Source organism: Juglans microcarpa x Juglans regia, chromosome 2S (genome assembly GCF_004785595.1).
Source record: "Juglans microcarpa x Juglans regia isolate MS1-56 chromosome 2S, Jm3101_v1.0, whole genome shotgun sequence".
NCBI classification, from domain to species: Eukaryota; Viridiplantae; Streptophyta; class Magnoliopsida; order Fagales; family Juglandaceae; genus Juglans; species Juglans microcarpa x Juglans regia.
In genome coordinates this window covers 7,502,729-7,523,203 of record NC_054597.1, presented here as the reverse complement: position 1 = coordinate 7,523,203, position 20,475 = coordinate 7,502,729, and the positions used below count along the sequence as shown (strand labels likewise).

The window sequence follows — 20,475 nt, the reverse complement described above, 5'->3', positions numbered from 1 at the left end:
AATCCACAGTACTAGAAACTCCAGCATGCAATTATGTCGTCCAGGGAGACAACCAATACAGACAATTGAACTAATCTTGCCAGACCTATAAGAGACATCTTCCACCAACCACACACACACCCCCCCCCCCCCAAAAAAAAAAAAACTTCAAGGGGATAAATTATAACACAGACACTTTGCAAAACAGATACTGAAACATTTACCCTAAAAGGAACCTACGGGAATGCAATAGAAAAATTGATGAAACCCGATAAAACAAATAATAATGTGCCAGTCCCAACTCCAAGCCCTTTTGTATCTACATCGCATACCCCAAAACCAAAACTTTCTTCCAACATATTCGTGCAACACCATAACCATATCCTAAAGAACAAATCTCTCTTGTGCAACACCATAACCCTCCTGGAAAATTGTAGCAACTGAGAAGCAACTAAAGCTTTTATTCACGTATCCTAATCGTCGCAATTCAACCCGCAAACTTCTAACACAGGACCATCTCTTGACACAAATGGGTTGATTCGAACCCACATGAGCGTTAGGATTGAGGCAAGGAGAATAGACCAGACCAAAACAATGGTTGGCATCCTGTCTTGTTTGCCCAGTAATCCCTTTAGGAAGGGGTAGAGGTGTACAATGACCCAGAACGCAAAAAATAGCCTACCAAAAAGCGGACCCCATGAATCATACCCGTTATTGATGGCATCCGAAATCCCAACCACCACCCCAACTATATTTATAATCAACAAAGTTGTGGGAGGGATAAGCAATGATGTCCACTTGAAGATGTAGAGCTCCGAAAATTCTCCATCATCTGCTGCTTTAGAGGTAACTGTGAAGTTTGTGCTGACACCGGCCAACACCTTGAGTAGACCCTGAACAAGGGCAAAAAGATGTGATGAAACACCCCCAATCACCCAGAACTGCTCATTTCTCCACCAGTCATCTATCCCAACGCCACCCCACTGCATCTCAAGGATACCGGTTGCAGCTATAGATACGAAGAGAGCCATGAATACTAGACTTGCATAATTGCTTATCTGTACAAATAAGTCAAGGGGCCTGGGTTAGCAAAAAGTAAGTAGTAAACAAGTATTTAAATCGGCAGTGTGAAAGACTTGATGTTTGATTGAAGTATGTGCTTACGGGGCTCAAATGACATGGCAAACAAATGCAGCCAGTCACCTTATTCAAACCATTGAGGCACTTTCCAATCATGTTACTCATGTATAATGTGAAACATCCATGGGAACTAAATTTAAAAATCACGGCGATGCTCACAAGCAATTGTAATGACAAACTGATACACTGCAAAATTATTGCAAGCACATTGATCTTCCAGAGCCATGTGCATAGTGTGCTTATGCCTGCCAGGCAAAAGTTGATTATTATCTAAGCAGCTTAGTTTTTGCAGACAAAAATAAGATTAGAAAATTTTGAAAAGTTCACAAGTCAGTCTAAAGTGAGGATGAATTCTTAAAACACCAGATTTAAGTACCAAAACTTGACAGTTACACCACCTGACTCAGAAAATCACGAGGCATAGATGCTACCTATAAAATAAAAAATCCATTGCTATAGGTTCATGTATGCTGCTTGAAAAACCTTAAGTTTTGGCTTAAGTTGGCTTAAGGCTTAGGCTCCATTTGTTTCCCATCTTTTCAGGAATTTTCTCAATAGAAACTATTCTCCGAACCAATTATTTGCTTTCTACTGTTTGGTTTGAGACCCCAAAAATGATTTCCTAGGCTTATTTGCCCCCAACAAAAAGATTCAAAAGCAATGATACCAAAGCCCAAAAGCTGAAAATATAGCAGGTCTGGAGCCAAGGATGGAAGACTGGGGAAGAGGGGAGCAGAAAATGGTGGTAGCAACGGGGAAGATGGCAAAGACTGAGGAGAGGGAAGGGAGGATGGTGATGGTGAAGGTACAGAGAAGTGAAGGGGATGGAGAAGGTGGTGGCATTGTGGAGCCGGAGGGGGTGAAAGGAGTGGAGGTGGTGGCAGCAATAAAGAGTGGGGAAGAGAGGTGACAGTGGAGCAAAGGGGTGAGAATGGGGAGGGGAAGAGATGGTAGTACCAGTGTAGAGGAAAGAGGTGGATATCTTGTAGAGAGAGAGAGAGAGAGAGCAGAAGGCCATGTTTCAGAAAAATAACTGACGCTCGGCCACTTTGGGTGCATTTTTCAGTTAAACAATAAAAGACTTTCCATTGATCAGTATTTTTCAGTAGCACCAAACATTGGAAAAAAAAGAAAAATATTTTCCAAAAAAGAAAATAAATAGAACACTGCAATGGGCTGAGCCATGATGTCACCAAAACTCCACGCCACATATTCCATATTTGCACACTTTTTAAACATGCTTTCAACAGTTCGGTTAAAAAAATGGGCTGAGAAAAGTGAAGATAATAACTTCATTCGGAGGGGTGTTACCTCAGGAACAATGAATTTTCCCGTGAGAAGACAGATTGCTGGTAGAGTACAGTAAACGATCAAGGGAACCGATGTCCAAGGATACACGACAGAGTTTATATAGGAAAATCGTTCCAACCAATTCAACCCACCGCCGTAGCCATACCAGATAGGACAATGCCTGCTCAAGAAAATTTCAACAGATCCAAGGGCCCACCGAAGAACCTGGTTTAAACGATCTGAGAGGTTAATAGGAGCTGATCCCTTGAATGCTGGCCTCTTAGGTATGCAGTACACGGACCGCCAGCCATGGCAGTGCATCTTAAATCCAGTCAATATATCCTCAGTTACAGAACCATATATCCAGCCAACCTGGTTAAATGTTCAAAAATTTAGAGGGCAATATTGTGACAAGGAAGAATCCAGAGAAGATGAGTTCTGAAAAACTTCTGGAGTTCTTCAATTTTTCTTACCTCCTTTCCCCATTCTGATTTATCCTCAAATCCACAGCTGATGACTTGGATGGCTTCTTTCAAGAGTGATGAAGGACTGACATTCTGAGGAACTCCACCATTTTCCAGAAGCGTGGAGGCTATAAACACCGGAGATTGCCCAAACTTCTTCTCCAATTTCATTTGTAACATATAGGATGATTTCTCGATGTTTGATTCTGAATCTGCAACAGGGTTGTCTTAATTTTCAAAGATTTTTAATATTACAAAACAAATGTCAATTAAGTTGGCAACTGGGTCAATTAATGAATCCTTACCATTCATTCCCTCTTCAATATTTTCAAGTGCATGTATCTGCTTTGATGCTTCTCTGTGCTTGGGTTTCTTCCTCTTCTCCTTCTTTGTCTTCCCATTCTTGTTCTTTCTAGAGCCAAAGCACAGGCAGCACCATTTTGGCCAACAGTTGCAGGTTTTGCTAGGGGGCTTCTTCTTGGCAGGTGCATCATATCCATAAAGTGCTTGCCTTCTGAAAACACATCCAGTTCCAACATATATGGGTCCTTGTAAACCATCTAAGCCTTTCATGTTGATCTGTTTTAATTGGGAAATTAGGCTTTGCAATAAGAAAATAAGTACATATAATATGTTACCAACCAGAAAGACAGACGGAAAGACAGACAGATAGATAGATATAATATGGCAACAAGAAGACTACATACATCAAAGAATACGACATTTCGGTTCGAATATCTATCATGACGATCAATCCCATCAAATCTTTGAGGAAACTGCACGTAGCAAACCTTCTTCCCCAGTGTGGGGTCCATCATGAAACACATGGCTTCTCTAAGTGCCTTGCTATTGTTAATATAATGATCACAGTCAACGTTCAGAAGATAAGGAGCGTTTGAGATAATTGCTGAGACCCGTACCTTCAAAAATTATTGTGCATCAACTAACATCAAAATTGTGGACCATGCATTAATTATTAAAAAGAGCATGGAGGAAAAACCAGAAGAGTGATCTAGAAGGATTATCATAGAGACAGGCTTTAGCCTTACCAGAGCATTCATGGCCCCAGCCTTCTTATGGTGTTCAAACCCTGGTCTCTTTTCACGAGAAACATAAATCAAACGAGGCAACTCGTTTCCTTCCACGTCACAAACACCACTATGGCCAAGGAAGACCTGCCAACATCAGAATTTGGTTTAAGTGGAATATATACACATCGGAACCCTGTATGACGCCTTGTCCTATCCCTTTACCAAGACAACTTGGGAATTGCTTGAAGTCCCCCCCCCCCCCCCCCCCCCCCCCCCCCCCCCCCAAAGAAAAAAAAAAAAAACTTATAATGGTGTTTTTACTTGGGATGCCCACAAGTACCATTAGACCAAGAAGTCATCAGTCCATGAAAACATTAAAAAAAAAATTTTTGATTGGCACCGGGTGTCCGGGACAAAGGTCTGACTAATTCTGGGGGTGCACAAGCCCTCAGCAAGGACTGTCCCATAAGTTCTCCTCAAATAATTCAAGGGAAAATACCCCCCGTCCGATTAAGAAACGTTAACTAACAAAAATAAGAAACACTGCAATGTGGCGCAAGAGTATCTTCAATATTTGTAGAATGATTACCTGAATCATGCCAGGATGGTCCCGTACATTGTTTCCAGGCCATGGAGTCCCATCCTGCATTGTCCAGCCATCCTCAGGAACCTTTTGTGCTGTGGCTACCAACGCATTTATTTTAACTTTAAATTCTTCATATTCTCTCTGCACCAACAGGAAAATCAAATGCCATCATTCATGACAACTGAATTGAATCTTATATTTAAACCAGAAGATTAAGACAAGCAATTTTAGAATAATTTGGTATGCTCGGCATTATTGTGAAATTACAAATACTTCCATATTCGCAACTGCAGTCAGGGAAGTTAATACCTTCATTGCCCGTCTTTCTCTGACAATTGTTGGGTGAACTTTATTCTTCAGATAGTCAATCTTCTGTGAAAAATACCACTCTGGGGCCCTGGGCTCAATATTAAATTTTTTACAGAAAGGAACCCATTTCCTTGCAAATTCTGATGTCTCAGAAAGAGCTTCAAAAGTAAGCATGGCAGCACCGTCATCCGATACATAGCAAGCAACCTTATCTACTGGATAATCAACTGCAAGAATGGAAAGAACCGTATTTGCGGTAATTAAAGGAGGCTCTTTCATAGGATCAACTGTACTCACAAAGACGTCTACACTGGCCAGCTCAGATGGCATCCCTTCTTTTTCATACCTAAGAGCATAAGAAGCAAATGTTATTCAATATGATAAGTTGAAACCCAAAAACCATGCTAGTCACATTTACCTCAACGATAGCCTATCAAGGTAAGTTTCTCGTTCTATCGGGTACCATTTTGGGAACTGATCCAGAATCCATGATACGGCAAACCAAATTTCACATATGACCGATGTCAACCACAAGCCATATGCATCATTAACTGGATGGAGAAGTCTATAATGAAAAAATAAGCCAAGGATTACAAGACGGAGTATGATAATCATTCTGTATGGATTTATCTTGCTTGAAGGGATGGGCAACTTCCTGGAAAGCGGCTGCCTGCCTTCATCCATCCTATTATTTATATAAATCAAGAAATCTTGTAAGTAAACAGAAATGAAGAAAGGCATACTACAGAAGTTAGGAAGCATACAAGTGACACTTCCAAATTAAATTCAGACAGCCATATTTTTTATGCATGGTTTCAGGCAACCATATTGTAGCGTATATTTTTACAAGTAATCGAAAACTTTATGAAGAGCAAAAGGGTTAGCCCAAGGACACAGGAATATACAACGGAAAGACCTAATTAGGAACAAAAGAGGATACAAGAAAATCATGAAAGCTCAGCCCATTAAAATATATAGCAGCTGCCGAAGGAAATAAAGTATTTAAGAAAAAGGTTTTAATATGTTTTAGTATAGAAAACTACTACAGACACAAATGGATCCCCCAAGTTGACGTGCCACGTCATCAATTAAAAAAATTATTTTTTACTGCTATCCCCAAACCCCAAACCCACCCCCACCCCCACCCCCCTGCATTTGTTCCCAAAGCTAGCCCATTTGTGCGCACCGCCAACTCCCCGTCGACGCCGACGTCGTTGAACATCCTCACCACCAGGTACCTCTCTCCGTGGTGGTTGCCTAAACAAACCTCAGAAACTCTCATCATCCAATCCATCATTTAATGGGGACATTCAAGGCATAATTCTTCCCAGGCCCCCACCCTTTATCCTTGATGTGCCTAATATCCTGAAAAAAATCTACAAATTAATGGAATGACACGGTCATGACTTTGTAAGTGGCATAAAATGACTCCTCAACTCCATCTCCATGGTGGACATCATAATCAACATAAAGTACATGCTGCCTGGGGACAAATAAAGTGTACAAAAAAATGTATCAACATGTCAGCCCATAAACATTCAGCTATAATAACCAAACACCAATTAAGCTCAAGAATACCAAGCAAAATATCATTGACATAGCAGAAGCCAAAGGCTTCGGACTTCTTGGGGGTGGTGAAGGTCACCGACCCAATTAATGGCGATATTGGCATCGCCACGATTGAGCTTGACGGCGGCGCCAATGGAGCCACAGGTGGAGGATTGGCAGAAGCCAAAGAGACCGTTGAAGACAGGAAAATCCTTGCCCACATCGAAGCGCTTAGTGTTGTAGAAGAAGGCATTGTTTGAGAGGGTATTGGGAAGATTGAGGCGAGGAAGTCCACATACTCCTCGAAGTAAAAGCGGTAGATGTCGGCAGGACCAACGGGGAAAGGGTGGTTGATCTCCATGCGACGATGGAGGGCGTAGCAAACAATGAGGTATGGCCTATGGGCCATGCAGATCCTATGGGGCTTCATTGGGTGGCCTTGACCATAGTAGTAGTCACTGATGCAAGGCTTGTACAAGTAGCCCACTTGCCACTTCGTGGCATCCAACGCCACTGCGGCAAGGAGCGAGGCACCTTCTCTGCTATCACGCATTAACCCGCATATGAATGAACCCCTACAATCTCACAATGTCATCCACAGCTGGCCAGATGAAAAAATTCCAACGTTTAGGGCTGAAATTGATAGTGGAGAGAGAGAGGTACCTAACAGTGAGGATGTTTGGCAGTGTCGATGTCAATGGGACTTGCGGCGAAGAGGGAGAAGGCAACGCAGATGGGGCTAGGGAGATTTGGACAGGGGGTTAGGGGCCTAAGGAAGGGGTTTTGGGAACAAATGGAGGGGGTCGAGGTTCTAGAGGGTTGGTTTGATTTGGTTTTACTTGATGACATATGTCAGTGCCACATCAATTTGTGGGATCCTTTTTGTGAGATCCCTTTGTATCTGTAGCAGTCCTATTTAGAATATTAAGAGTACTACGAATATCAAGAAATGTATTTCACATAATACTGCATATCAAGTTTTGAAGTCAATTCACATACTGATAGTTACCAAAGAAATAGGATAACACCCCAAATTGTTGTTTATATAAACCTAGGGACTTTGATATCACAAGAGTGTGGATTAAACATGATCACAGCTCATATAGTTACGTAGGATTCTAAGATAAATGTAATAAATACATCTCAATCATAACCACAGGTCCAGCCTCAAAGCCAAGGAACATTGAGAACCAAAGCTTCAAGACCATACGCAACTGCACATAAGCATTGAGGTAGTCCAAAGGCCCACACCTACCCAAGCACTGAGGTAAATATATCAATGTTCAATGGTAGCAATTTTGTAAGGACCATGTAAAGAATGTACCTAGCTTTAAATACAATCAGCTGCTACTAAGGCATCCTAAATCTTGACTAGGTATGACTAAATGTAAGAAACGTAGTTCACAGAAATATTTTGTATCTCCCTTTTGTTACTTTCTCCGTTTGGCAAGGAATGAAGGGTCTCAAGAAGGTTTGAGTACACCTTAATGTTTCAAAATCGAAATCTGCAGTACATTGAACAAATTCATATCAAGGGCTTCAGTATGTGAAGGAAGTTTTAGCAAGATCCCTTCCACCTTATCAAGCAACATGTTTATAGGCATTTCAGATAAGAGGATGTTTCTTCTCACCAATTTTGATCAACTTTGTCCTAGAGGAAAAATGATTATTATTTAATAAATCATTTTTTGTTTTTGGTCAAGGATGGCAAAACCGGCATCAAAGGTGGAAAAATAGAGAAGAATTGCTTACATGGGTAATTCAGGATAATCATCTAGTTCATTTCCACCAGAGGTTCCCCCATCATTGTCTCCTTGGTGCTTTACCACCTGAAGCTTATCATTCTGCCTTCTCTTCCAGTCTTCCATCCGATCCTTCCAAGCCACACTCCCATACCCATATACTGCAAGATCTTTCTTAGGAACCATTGGTCGAGGTTGCACTATGACACAGACATTAAAAAACTCTTAAGTTGACTGTCTATGCAAAAAATAAATCTAAACAGCCACTGGACAAGAAATATGCAACTAAGGAAAAAACCTTACAAGGTACGGATGGATCAGAAAAAGGCACCGGACGGATTCTGTTTCCATGACTCGTAAATTGGGGCACAATAAGAGCATGCTGATCAGGAGAAATCTCAAAATCCTAAAACAGCAAAGCACCATTGTGAGGTGTTCAACACAAGACACTTACTTCAACCCATATGCACATGCAAAGAAACGAATATACAAATACAAGATATAGGAATAAGATTAAAATCTCAAAATCATTTACCTCATTGCCATAGGTCAATAGAGGCATCTCAGAACTAAGGGCAGAGGTCTCACATTCTGAGAGAGGGGGGATTCCAGATGCACCGGAGTGGTAACCATGGCCAGTGAGGCGTGCAGAGAGCATTGCCTCTGCAACTTCTTGTGAACCTAGACCATTGAGGTTTCCATAATCAAACTCATTGTCCAGATCATCAATATCATCTTCTTCCTCGTCACCTTCAACCCTAGGGCTACCTGCAATTCACATCCCTAGTAAGAGAACTTCAAGAAGTGTTCAATAGATGTGTAAGCAAAAGAATACAGAAACAAACTCACCTTTAATGCGTTTGTATCTGGTTTTACACTGAGGGCAAGCCTGATTGCCCTCTCTTCTCTCATATTCATAGCAAGGCCTACACACAGGGAAAGCACATTCGTTGCAGGCAACAAAGAGCTCTCCGTCCACAGTAAGTTCCACCTCATCCCCACAAATCTGACATATTTGTCCACTCAATTCCTTCACAGAATTGATCTGCAAGGATCCAGCAACCAAAAAATAAGTGCTACGAGCACCAAAACCAGAGGTTACAGACTCAGCAGCAAAAAGTTGATGATTAGTCAATGTATTGAAAGTTCAACTTGCCCGACCAAACCAAACAACAAACTAAAACTAAAAATATTCAATTTGCTGAATTTTATTTAATTAATCTGTTCCTGAAATAAATTAGAAATTCCCCAAATAAGATTCATAAGTCCAATTAAACTAAGAACACTAATCTCCTTTCCAAATTTTCATAAGGTTATCATTTTTTCTACTTGACTTCGATTATAGTAATGTCGTAATACAGAGTAACAAAAACTGGTACTAATCAAAAAACCGAAAAAGGTCAGTCTTTTATATGCAAATTTAATACACATGCCAACCTGATTTTCCAAAGCAGCTTTTCCAATTTTTTCACAATCCATAGTCATAATTTATTTAACAGTTCCAAATATTTTGGAGATGCCAAGAAACTTAGACAGGGTAAGTCTTGTTTACAAAACACCACCAAATTCAAAGGATTAATTCAAAGGATAGAAAGCTTTGAATGCACAGGTTCTTTCTAGCCCAGGTCCGGAAAACCAACCGATTTAACAACAGAAAGCCGTTAACTCTTCAAAATAAGGACTCCCTTCGGGATGTAAACAAGAAATCAACATCATAGCCCAAGAAAGCCATCTAAACTAAATATTATTTTAAGAATTGTCTCTATCAGACACAAACATACACAGAAATAAGCATAACTAACCCGTTCAAAATGTGAGCAAGAAAACCAAAAGCCACAAAAGCAATAATCAATTTCCTAACACGTTACGCAAATCGGAAGAAAGGGTACCCAAATTGCATCAAATTACTATCGAAAGACCCAATGTTTTTTCACGTTTCTAGTAATCCCCATGGAGAACTAACAAAATGTACCAGGGGGTATTCCGTAAATTAAAAAAAGAACCAAGATAAGGGATACTCTTAGAATCTTACCCTTCCACTCTCATCTGCATTGATGAGTATGAACTCATTCCTATTGTGAGACCCAGCAACGAGCCGACCTCTGGTGTCCATCAAACACAACACAAAGCCCAGCAAATCTGAGACACTTCAAACCCACAAAACCCGGCTTCTTGAACTGAAATCCTCAAACGGGAAACCGATCTGGCACCGTGTAAAAAGATCCGACTTTGCGCTCCACAACTTTCAGGTGAGCACCCATCACAACAAACCAAGATCCCGCATGCACAGAGAGAGAGAGAGAGAGAGAGAGAGAGAGAGGGAGAAACGAAGTTGTATATAGGTGGTTTTTATTATAAAAAGAGTTGGGGGGGGGGGGGGGGGGGGGGGGGGGGGGGGGGGGGGGGGGGGGGGAAATGAAAACGAAGAAGTCTTTGACGTTGATTCCTTAGCAAGCCAAGTCTGCTCCGTGGCCTAGCCGGCCTTAATCTTGAAACTCAATGCAGGTTTTAGAGAGAGAAACAGAGTATAATATATGTGGTGGGGAATGCGGGCGCGTAAAAGTGAAGGAGATGTAAGAGGGAGAGACAGACTTAGAGAGAGATCACGAAAATGTGATGTAAAGGGTATATAGAAAACAAAGGAAGAGAGAGAGAGAGTGAGATGTGGGTGGGGCCCGGGTGATGGTGGTGGTGGCGGCGGTGGCGGCGGCTCTGAGTTGTCCCCACCGGAGGATTTGGTGTATGGAGAAAATTGGAAAAAAAAGGAGAGAGGGAGAGACAGAGAATTTAAATGAAAATTTTTTCTTGTGTATGATTTTGTTTTTTGCAATCATGATCTGTGTCTTTTACGGGTTTTTTTTTTTTTTTTTCTTTTTTTTGGGTTGTGGAGACTGGAGAGTTGGATTTGGTGTTCCTGTTGGCAAATTTCCTGTCTCTTAGTCTTAACTCACGGTTTTGTTGTGCAAGCAAAAAAAGTGAGTTGTGTGAGTGAGAGAGAGTTTAGGCAGCAGAGACAGAGGGACAGAAAATTTAAGAAGTGGGATCTGCTCACGCGGCGTAGTTCGTGTCTTTACTTTTGGTCTCTGCTTAGTTGCTAACGCGTTTTTCTGAACTTTTACTGTACTCTCTTCCCCTTCCCCTTGCTCTTGTCTCTCTCTCTGCGCCTGTGGGATTGGCATTTTTCTATTTTAATTTCTCGCAAGAAAATATGATCGGAAGCGGAGCGTTTTCTTTACGTACGTTGTTGACTCTAGCTTGATACTAAATCCAAATCCATTTTAACTCTTTATTATAATTTTTTAAAATTTTAACATAAAATATAATAAATAATTTAATTTTTTTAAATTTTAAAATAATGATAATAATATTAAAAAATAATATTTTATTAACTCAATTCAATTCAACTCAGTTCAACAATCAAACACAATCTAAGAAGACTGACCAGTAAGTATTTGGTGTAATGATTCTTGTGCCCTCCTTCCGGTTTGTAATGACAAGTAAGCCTGTTATCAACCACCTCATAGTCATAGCTATACATTTTCATTCACTGGTTGAACAAAAAAATAGTGTGCGTAGCTCATGTATCAACTCCTCGTACGATTACTTCAAAAGACAACTCCTCATAAGATATGTTTTCTCGACAAATTCTTGTATTTATAATAAGGGTTCCTCTACGAGGATCATTAATGGTGTACACCGACTGTGTATTTTGTGTGTGTGTGTTTTTTTTTTAATATTTAAAAAAATAACACACAAAATACACCACACTTGACATTTCCCTCATAATAAATGAAATACTATTAATGGGGATGAGCAAGAAAACCAGATGCAATCATTGATGATACATTGTGTTATATTCTAAATTGTCCTATAATTTAAGCTATTTGATATGAGCCAAGAGGCAAAATAAAAACTCTTGAGCAATGATTGGTTTAAATAGTAAAATAAGATGAAATGAGATAATTTTAAATAAAATATTATTTTTTAATATTATTATTATTTTAAAATTTTAAAAAATTAAATTATTTATTATATTTTACATGAAAATTAAAAAAAAATTATAACAATAAAATGAATTGAAATGATTTATATATTCAAACGAGTTCTGAATGAGAATAATATGGATAACTAAACATTTATTATTATTTACAAATATTTTCAACACTTTTCAAATATTCTCTTTACCCAAACCAAGAGTCTCAACGGCCTCCATTGTTCATCCTAGTGTCGTATGTACGTAATTGCTAATTAAAAAATATACAATCACCAAAACTCTCTATTATAAACCCTACTCGTTACCACCAGCGTGCATGTCAGCTGATATCTAGTACTGATTTAGCATTCACGATCAACTTAACTCGAAAACTAACAATTTACAATCCAAGATCCAAAAAATCTTGTGCCCAACTTACACTGTCTGCTGACATGCCAATAGGGTGGTTTTTTTTTTTGTGTCGTATAATTGTTAAATAAATTTGAATTATTTATTTTATTTTATATAAAAATTTTAAAAAATTACATTAATTAGATAAAATGATATGAGAATAATTAAAAACCTTCCTGAAAATTATTTTGTGGTTGTTGACTTCCATGATTCAGAATAGTACACACATTGCCATAATCTATTAAGGTTGTATTTAGATGTTAAACTGAGTTGAGTTAATTTGAGTTGAGATGATAAAGTATTGTTAGAATATTATTTTTTAATATTATTATTTTGAGATTTGAAAAAATTAAATTTTTTATTATATTTTGTATTGAAATTTAAAAAATTGTAATGATAAGTTGAGATGAGTTGAAGTAGATTAAGGAACCAAATGAAGCCTAAGTGCCTTTTACTTTTGAACTAATTTGCAATCGATCATGAACATCAAACTGGGATAAATATTAACGTCCGTGTCACGGGATCCCAGAATTCATCGTTCCTTCGTTAAGGCCTGTTTGGATAGCAAATATATTTTATCTCATTTTAATTTTATCAAAATTTTACATAAAAATATAATAAATAATTTAATTTTTTCAAATCTCATAATAATAATAATATTAAAAAATAATATTTTAACAATATTTTATTTTATTTTTAATTTTTATTTAAAATTATTTAATCTCATTTACCACTAATTAAAAGATGTGAAACGTATCCTAGAATGCATAATCCACTTTATGCTAGACCTATCACAGTTTTTAAGGTTACGTTTGAATGTTAAATTGAGTTTAATTGAGTTGAGTTGAGATAAAAAAATATTATTAGAAAAATATTTTTTAATATTATTATTATTTAAAAATTTAAAAAATTTGAATTGTTTATTATATTTTATATTGAAATTTAAAAAAATTATAATGATGAGTTGAGTTAAATTTTTAAAAATAAATAACTGATAAGGTTTTGGACGAAAAATATTATATATATATTTGAGAAATTTATAAGAGAGAGAATTTTTTTTTTTTTCGAATTTTGTGAAATATGGTGAAATGAAATGTTTACGTGTTTGAAACGGTAAGGTTTTTAAAATATATATTTATTGGAGTTTGAAAAAATAATGAAATCTATAAAAAAAAATATATATTCTAGTAATTGTTTAACGACGATGATTATTACAAAATATAGGACCTAATTATTGCTCAGAAAGGCTCCAAGTGGAAAACAGGCCACGTGGTGAATCTTGTGATGTGGGGTCCAGAGACAATTGAGAGGGAATTCCAATCAGTGTGGGGCCCTTTTGAAGGCAAACCCATTGACAGAGACTTTTCGGAAACAGAGGGCACATCTGGCGCTGTATGCTTGGCTGGAAAGTGAAGTGTCGTTTTTTGAAGGGGTTTGTTTGAGCAATGCTATACAATTTCTTCATCATCACATTTTTTAAAATTTTTAAGTTTTTTAATAATTTTTTTAATCTTTTTAAGTTTATTCTTTTTAAGCTAATTTAATTTTTTTATTTATTATTCATATATTAAATATTTAATAAAAGAAAAAAATAATAAAAATTGAAAAAAATGTAATTTATAGAGGTTATGTGAATAATAAGAAGTTGTGTAAATTTTTTCATTTTTTTTTGACAATGTTAAGGTAGCAATTAAAATTATGTTTGAATAGTGAGATATTTTATGAATAATAATAAAAAAAATAATGATAAAATATTAAATAATAATAAATAATAAAAAAATAAGTGAAAAGTAATAAAAAAATAATAAATAGTAATACGATAATCTTAATACCCATACTAAGGCTAAATGTACCCATCAAATGTGCATATTAATACAAATTAATGAGTTTTTTTTATTTTCTTTTTTTAATCATTTTTTAAACATCTTTAACCATTAAGGAAGAAAGAAAAAAATATAAATTTAGAAATAGTTTCTTTCTTAACCAATTGCAAGCGGTTTTTGCTTTGAAGAATTGTAGTGACAATATGTGATACGATCTGTGAATCTAATACGAACATGATACGAAATTAAGGAGGTTTTGATTTGATATTAATGGGTTCATATCAAAACGAGTTGACCCGTTAAGACACTATTTATAAACGGGTTAATAACGGGTCGATCTGCTTAAAATGAAATCAACTCGTTTTGACCCGTTTAGAATTTATTTTAAAATTAAAATTTTATTATTGTTAAGTTGTAATATTGATATTTCTCAATATGCTTATGTTTTTATTATTGGGATTGTAATTTTAGACATATGCTTATATTTGTTATTGTATAGTTTGTAATATTAGTTTTATTATATGTTAAAATTTGAAAAATGTTTATATATATTTTTTAAGATATTGTGGTTATTAATAAATATAGGTTATAACTTTGATGTGAAATTATATTAATCAAGTCAAACAAATAATGTATTTTAGTTCAACTCATTTACACGAAACAAATGGATTAAATAAGTCGTGTCGTGTTAATTTATTTATAATTCATTATTAAACAGATCAAAACGGGTGACACGACATAACTCCTTATTTAATTAGGTTGGGTTAGAATTTGAAAGTTTGACACATTTAACTTAATGAGTTGTGTTCGTGTTGACTTATATAGTCGAATGTTCATGACTTGATACGACTTGAAATCACGATTTACCACCCTTAATATTGATGAATCCCTCATTGTATGACTTGGCTAAACTTTCTCTGCTATTTTTTTTTTTTTTTTGTAAATTTAGTGTATATGTAGAAAAAACTTTGGTCTCAAAATATAAGATGATTGATTAATTGGTGAATTGTCACAAAAATATATGATATAGACGGGTGTAGTACTGATGTCCCCGGTGGATTGCCTATTTTTTGAACCCATGTTTATATATATATATATATATATATATATATATATAATCCTATAAATTGATATGATTTTATCTTATCTGTTAGATCTATTTTATAATAAAAATAATTTTATAATCTGACAAATCACATTAAATTATGTTAGTTTGTAAAATTACTTTTATGTAATCACTTTATAGTTAGAGTATTTCCCTTATATTATTATATATGCAGAAAACCTACCAAAAAGGTACCCTAGAGTCCTAGACTGCAACTCTTATCAAATAGGGGGTGGCTACTATGCCACCCCATTTTGACCGCTGGGCATACCGCCCAGCGTAACTTTTTTTTTTTTTTTTTTCTTTTCATATTTTTTTAACATATTTAAATATATTTAAAAAATAAAAAAAATACACCAATATACTTAAAATCACTTCCTTAACTACTAAGTAAAAAAAATAAAATAAAAAAATAAATTTTGACTAGGGATCAAATAGAGGTGTCAAATTAGGAAGGTAAAGTAGACTTTCTCTATCAAATACAAGTAATTATTTATAGCATTTCTCACAATGCCGACATCCTAGTAATTGTTTATTAACAACACTGATTGCACATTATATGTCATGTATGTGCCATATTAAATTTATTTGCGTCCACTTATTTATGGAGGGGTGGCCGATTTTGTTCGAACCCTACTATTAGTGAATTTGTATTTTTTGTTAATGGTTAATGATGTTTAAAAAATTCTTAAAAATATATATATATATATATATATATATATATTTGCATTTTGTATATTTGAGATGCACATTTGATATTTATCCTACCATTGTCCATACATATATATATATATATATATATATATATATGAGAAATACTCTTAATCACAAAGTAATTATATAAAAGTAATCGATTATATATATATATATATGATTAGCGGATTGATCTATCATTTCACTCATCATGGAAATTAATTGTTTATATAATTTTTTTTTGTCAGTGGATGATTTATCATGCATGTCATGCCATGGTTTTGGAGTACTTTGGAGAGACTTTATCCTGTTAATAACGTACAGCTTTGGTACATATATATAACATATAATAGAAGGCCGCGCGCGTTACGGCCAGTTCTCGATCGTTTTGATCTATTGAATCCAAATTTTTCATGTGTTTCTAATGAAGACCAATCTGGTAACCGTAGTACGTCTTCAGCGCACACACACAAATTTAATAAAATCTTGATAGAATTTTTAAAGTCATGTTAATATTCATGATTCATTAATCGATTACTTGTTTAAGATGATTAGTACTTTTAATCACTTTACAAATTTTTTTGAGAATTATGAATAGATATATGATCAGTACGTACGCAGACAATATATGATAATAATCGTCTAGCTAGTTCATTCATGAGGGAAATCAGATGAGAAAAGAGTGGGAAAAAACTTTCATGAAGATGTTTTCTTTTCGTTATTAATCTTACTTCATCTAGTTTTTTTCACTAAGAAATAGAAGCTGTTAAGCTTAAATTTTAAAACTAGGGTTGATTGTAATACATGCATCTTGTTCATGACTTTCAGAAAAAGTTGTGTTTAATTAAAAGGATTTGTATTTATATATATAGCAAATTATTGATGAAAAAGATAACAAATTAATGTGATTACTCAGAGAAGTGATCAAGAGATAAAGGTGAAGGAAGAGGGAGAGACGATAGATTCAAACTAATTGTATTCTGCGCATCTTTATTATTTCTATATATTTTTCTAAGTTCTCTGGGGCCGGGGAATAATTATGCAATATAATAGGGTTTGTCAATAGCAGCTGGTATTGAAACTCATCTATTTTCACATTTTTAGATAATTTGTTATATATGTTGAGATGATTTCAGATAATTTAAATTTATTTATAAATAATAGATGTGTTTGAATATAAATAATTTAAGATATATATTTAAATATACGAAGTAAATTGAAAAATTGAAAAACATTAAATCTCATTGAAATATAGTAAATCTCATTGAAATACAGTAAATCTTATTGATATATATGCAGCTTGATGGTGATGCATGCCCATGTACATGGAACCCAAGGCCTAGAGACGTGATCACCATGACTTGGAACGCTTGTTCAAATATAGGTAATGCCAAGCAGTCCAAAGGATGTTTCGAGCTAGAGATGTCTAATCATGTTAAGAAATAAATGGAAGAATAATTTCCGTATGTTTTTCATTGATCTCATACACATATATATACATGAATAGATGATTTATACATGGAAAGAAAGATAATGTAGATTTACAAAAATTATGTAACTGTCAAATTGCTGATTTGGTGGGATTGCTGAAATTGTGGGATGTGGTATCTTGGTGCTGTAATAAATCAGTTGATCCAAACAGTCTCTGAGCAGTCTCCATGATCAATCAGTTTGATCGACTTCCCAAATTCTTGCAGTTAGAGAAGCCCATGATCTTCTGCTATTAATCCTTTTGGTTAACTCAGTAATTAAACCTCATAAATCACAATATGCAGCGGTTGGAATTTGCTTTTGAGAGTCTTCTCCTCTCCCTGATCATTTCACCTGCTCTATAAGTAGAGACGCATACCCGAGCATTCCCATATCCCTGCAGACCCAGATAATTTCCATGGCTGGCCGAAGTATGTTTGTGTTGCTACCCCTTGGCATTGGAATATGTCTATTGGCGATGACCCTCGTAACTGCAGCGAGGGAAGTCCCCATTAAGCCTGGACACATGCTCGCAGCGAGGCTTGAAACAAGCGAAGGCCTAATCCCTTGCTGGAAGGCGCTCGTGGAGGTCAAATCCTGCTCAAACGAGATCGTCATCTTCTTCCTCAATGGCCAGACCACAATCGGTCCAGACTGTTGCCGTGCCATTTCTATCATAACCCATAATTGTTGGCCTGCCATGCTTACTTCCATCGGTTTTACAGCCGAGGAAGGCAATATTCTACGAGGCTATTGTGATGCAGCTGCAGCTGCAGCTGCAGCGCCCTCAGCTGCTGCTGCCGCCGCTCCTTCCTGATCTGGGACACAAGTACTACTGCGTCGGGCCTAGTCCTCCAGCTATTTGTCCGATTTTAGTTTACACTAGTTATGTCTGGTATTTCTAAGTGTGTCTTGCTTTGTGTTGGTTTGTTTTCCATGTAATCACTTGCTAGCTCGGGGAAATAAGTGTTTGCATGTCTGGTCTACTTCCAATCTGGGTGTCATGCACGGTTTTGATATCTAGTAATTGGATATGTAATGATCGATGACCCTTACAAATAAAAAGTTTGTCCATGGTTTTTTTGTGTCAGTTGATTGATCTACAATATCTCATGATAATTTTGATATATATTTTAGTAGTAAAATTTTATATCTAAAAAAATATAATTTGGGAAGTAAAGTTTGATTTAAAAATGAATAAATAAAATGGGTTATCCCAAGCACCAAAACCCCTGGACACATGATCAGTACTTAGTAACATCTAATTGTGGAATTAATGAAGTTCATTTAATTTCAAAGAGCACTAGTACTGTGCATGCCTCATTATAATTTCTTTCTGCCAATACTTAAATTGTTCTTATAAGCAAATATAAATGGATGCAATATTGATCCAATAATTAAATTGCGATTGGGATTAATGTACAATATAGTCTATATTGGTATGTTTATTACTTATAAAATATATATATGTCTATATTAGTATGTTTATTACTTATAAAAAAAAAAATATATATATATGTCTATATGAGTATGTTTATTACTTATAAAAAAAAAATATATATATATATATATATATGTCTATATGGGTATGTATATATAACAATTTTTTATTTTTGGGATAGACACATCATGATCATGATGATCTCTTAATTACGTACGAGTGATTTTGGCTCGGACTTCTAATAATAAAGGATAACAATATTTACATCTAAATTCGTAATATTCTTACATCCCTCTCAAATTAAAACTCCCCCTCCGCTGCATATCATTCACTTCGATCTATATATATAGAACATTCAACCCAAACCCTTTTCCTTTATCTCTCAGCTGCCGCGCGTGTGGTCGCCACCATGCACTCCCCACATATGCCTTCATGGCCGGCTACCATCCTGATCACTTCTCTTGGACTCGCCCCCGGCCCCTGAAAGGTGCATGCCCTCTTGTGAGGCAACTCACGTGGTGTAGCATCTGGTACTTGTGCTAGCTGCGGCGGCTCCTGCTGGCCCGCTGGTCCAACACAATATCCATAGCTTTTTGACCCCCAAAACTGTACGGCCTCGTTCGCTTTCACAGATGAGATGAATTGAGATAAAAATTAAAAATTGATTAAAATATTATTACAATATATATTTTTTTTAATATTGTTTTTGTTTTTAGATTTGAAAAACTTGAATTGTTTATATTATTTTATGTGAAAGTTTAAGAAAGTTGTAATGATTATTAGATGAAATGAGATGAGATGATTTGAAAAATTTTGTAAAAACAAACGAGGTCTTAATACACGTGAAATAAAATCGTACTTCTCTCCCAAAAGCGAGGGTTATAATAAAATTTGGGAACTATAGTAAACATAAGTTGGAGATCGGCTTCAACATCTTCTGTCCTGCTTTAACATCATCTGATCTTTAAGACCATGAACTAAGCTGATCATATATGTGATTTGATGTCTACTGCAAATCAAGAGTAGTCCAAAACTTCATATATTTGTCTACTCCATGCCAGCAGCCTTACGCATCAAAGTTGGTTTTAAATTTCCGTTTGTAATATTATCTTTGGGAATTTCTGTTTTAGTGTGTGTGTACATATATATATATATATATATATATATATATGATGCATGGATTTAGAAGTTTCAAATTATATATTAACGGTGGCCGGGAAATTAACCCGGCCTTCGAAAACAAATTATAAAGATAAAGAGAAATTAGTTTCACTGTAAACACTACAAGAAAAAGCAGCTTTTGCTGCCAAAAACTGAAGGGGCGAGTAAATTTTGGCCGCAACAGACCATAATTTATTGTAGCCGCGTTTTTGTAGTGGCAATTGTGAAATTTGCCTTAAAACATATTTTTTTGCAGCGACAGGATATGTTTTACGGCGACTTTGACTCTTCACAAATAATAATATCGTG

At 35.8% G+C, this 20,475-nt stretch overlaps 2 protein-coding genes and 1 pseudogene across 4 annotated transcripts; 1 reads left to right on the top strand and 2 right to left on the bottom strand.

The window, feature by feature from the left end:
• Nucleotides 1-420: 420 nt before the first annotated feature.
• LOC121252069 (cellulose synthase A catalytic subunit 6 [UDP-forming]-like) lies at nucleotides 421-10,454 on the bottom strand. Of its 3 annotated transcripts, none has more exons than XM_041151537.1 (14): nucleotides 10,122-10,454; nucleotides 8,939-9,134; nucleotides 8,625-8,857; nucleotides 8,393-8,495; nucleotides 8,100-8,289; nucleotides 5,218-5,484; nucleotides 4,800-5,145; nucleotides 4,494-4,631; nucleotides 3,923-4,048; nucleotides 3,581-3,793; nucleotides 3,179-3,452; nucleotides 2,883-3,100; nucleotides 2,431-2,781; nucleotides 421-1,037 (listed from the first exon to the last, which is right to left on the bottom strand). In XM_041151537.1, exons 1-14 carry the CDS (start codon nucleotides 10,200-10,202, stop codon nucleotides 453-455), a joined length of 3,321 nt encoding a protein of 1,106 aa, XP_041007471.1. In that variant the 5' UTR covers nucleotides 10,203-10,454; the 3' UTR covers nucleotides 421-452. The 3 variants fall into 3 exon arrangements, with proteins under 3 accessions (XP_041007471.1, XP_041007472.1, XP_041007473.1); XM_041151538.1 differs by having other exon boundaries at nucleotides 2,883-3,085; XM_041151539.1 differs by lacking the exon at nucleotides 421-1,037 and adding an exon at nucleotides 1,222-1,364.
• Nucleotides 6,058-8,077, bottom strand: LOC121252070 (annotated as a pseudogene).
• Nucleotides 10,455-17,524: 7,070 nt separating the features above from the next.
• LOC121253152 (egg cell-secreted protein 1.4-like) lies at nucleotides 17,525-18,515 on the top strand. Its single transcript, XM_041153090.1, has one exon. It carries the CDS (start codon nucleotides 17,983-17,985, stop codon nucleotides 18,379-18,381), a length of 399 nt encoding a protein of 132 aa, XP_041009024.1. The 5' UTR covers nucleotides 17,525-17,982; the 3' UTR covers nucleotides 18,382-18,515.
• Nucleotides 18,516-20,475: the final 1,960 nt, after the last annotated feature.

What these genes read in the sequence shown, in the direction of transcription:
- LOC121252069 (XM_041151537.1), bottom strand. Translation starts at nt 10,202, where the DNA reads ATGGACACCAGAGGTCGGCTCGTTGCTGGGTCTCACAATAGGAATGAG. An exon ending in ATGCAGATGAGAGTGGAAGG is followed by an intron (nt 9,135 to 10,121) that starts GTAAGATTCTAA and finishes GGATCCTTGCAG; the next exon opens with ATCAATTCTGTGAAGGAATT. An exon ending in GAAATGTCGTATTCTTTGAT is followed by an intron (nt 3,453 to 3,580) that starts GTATGTAGTCTT and finishes CAATTAAAACAG; the next exon opens with ATCAACATGAAAGGCTTAGA.
- LOC121253152 (XM_041153090.1), top strand. Translation starts at nt 17,983, where the DNA reads ATGGCTGGCCGAAGTATGTTTGTGTTGCTACCCCTTGGCATTGGAATA.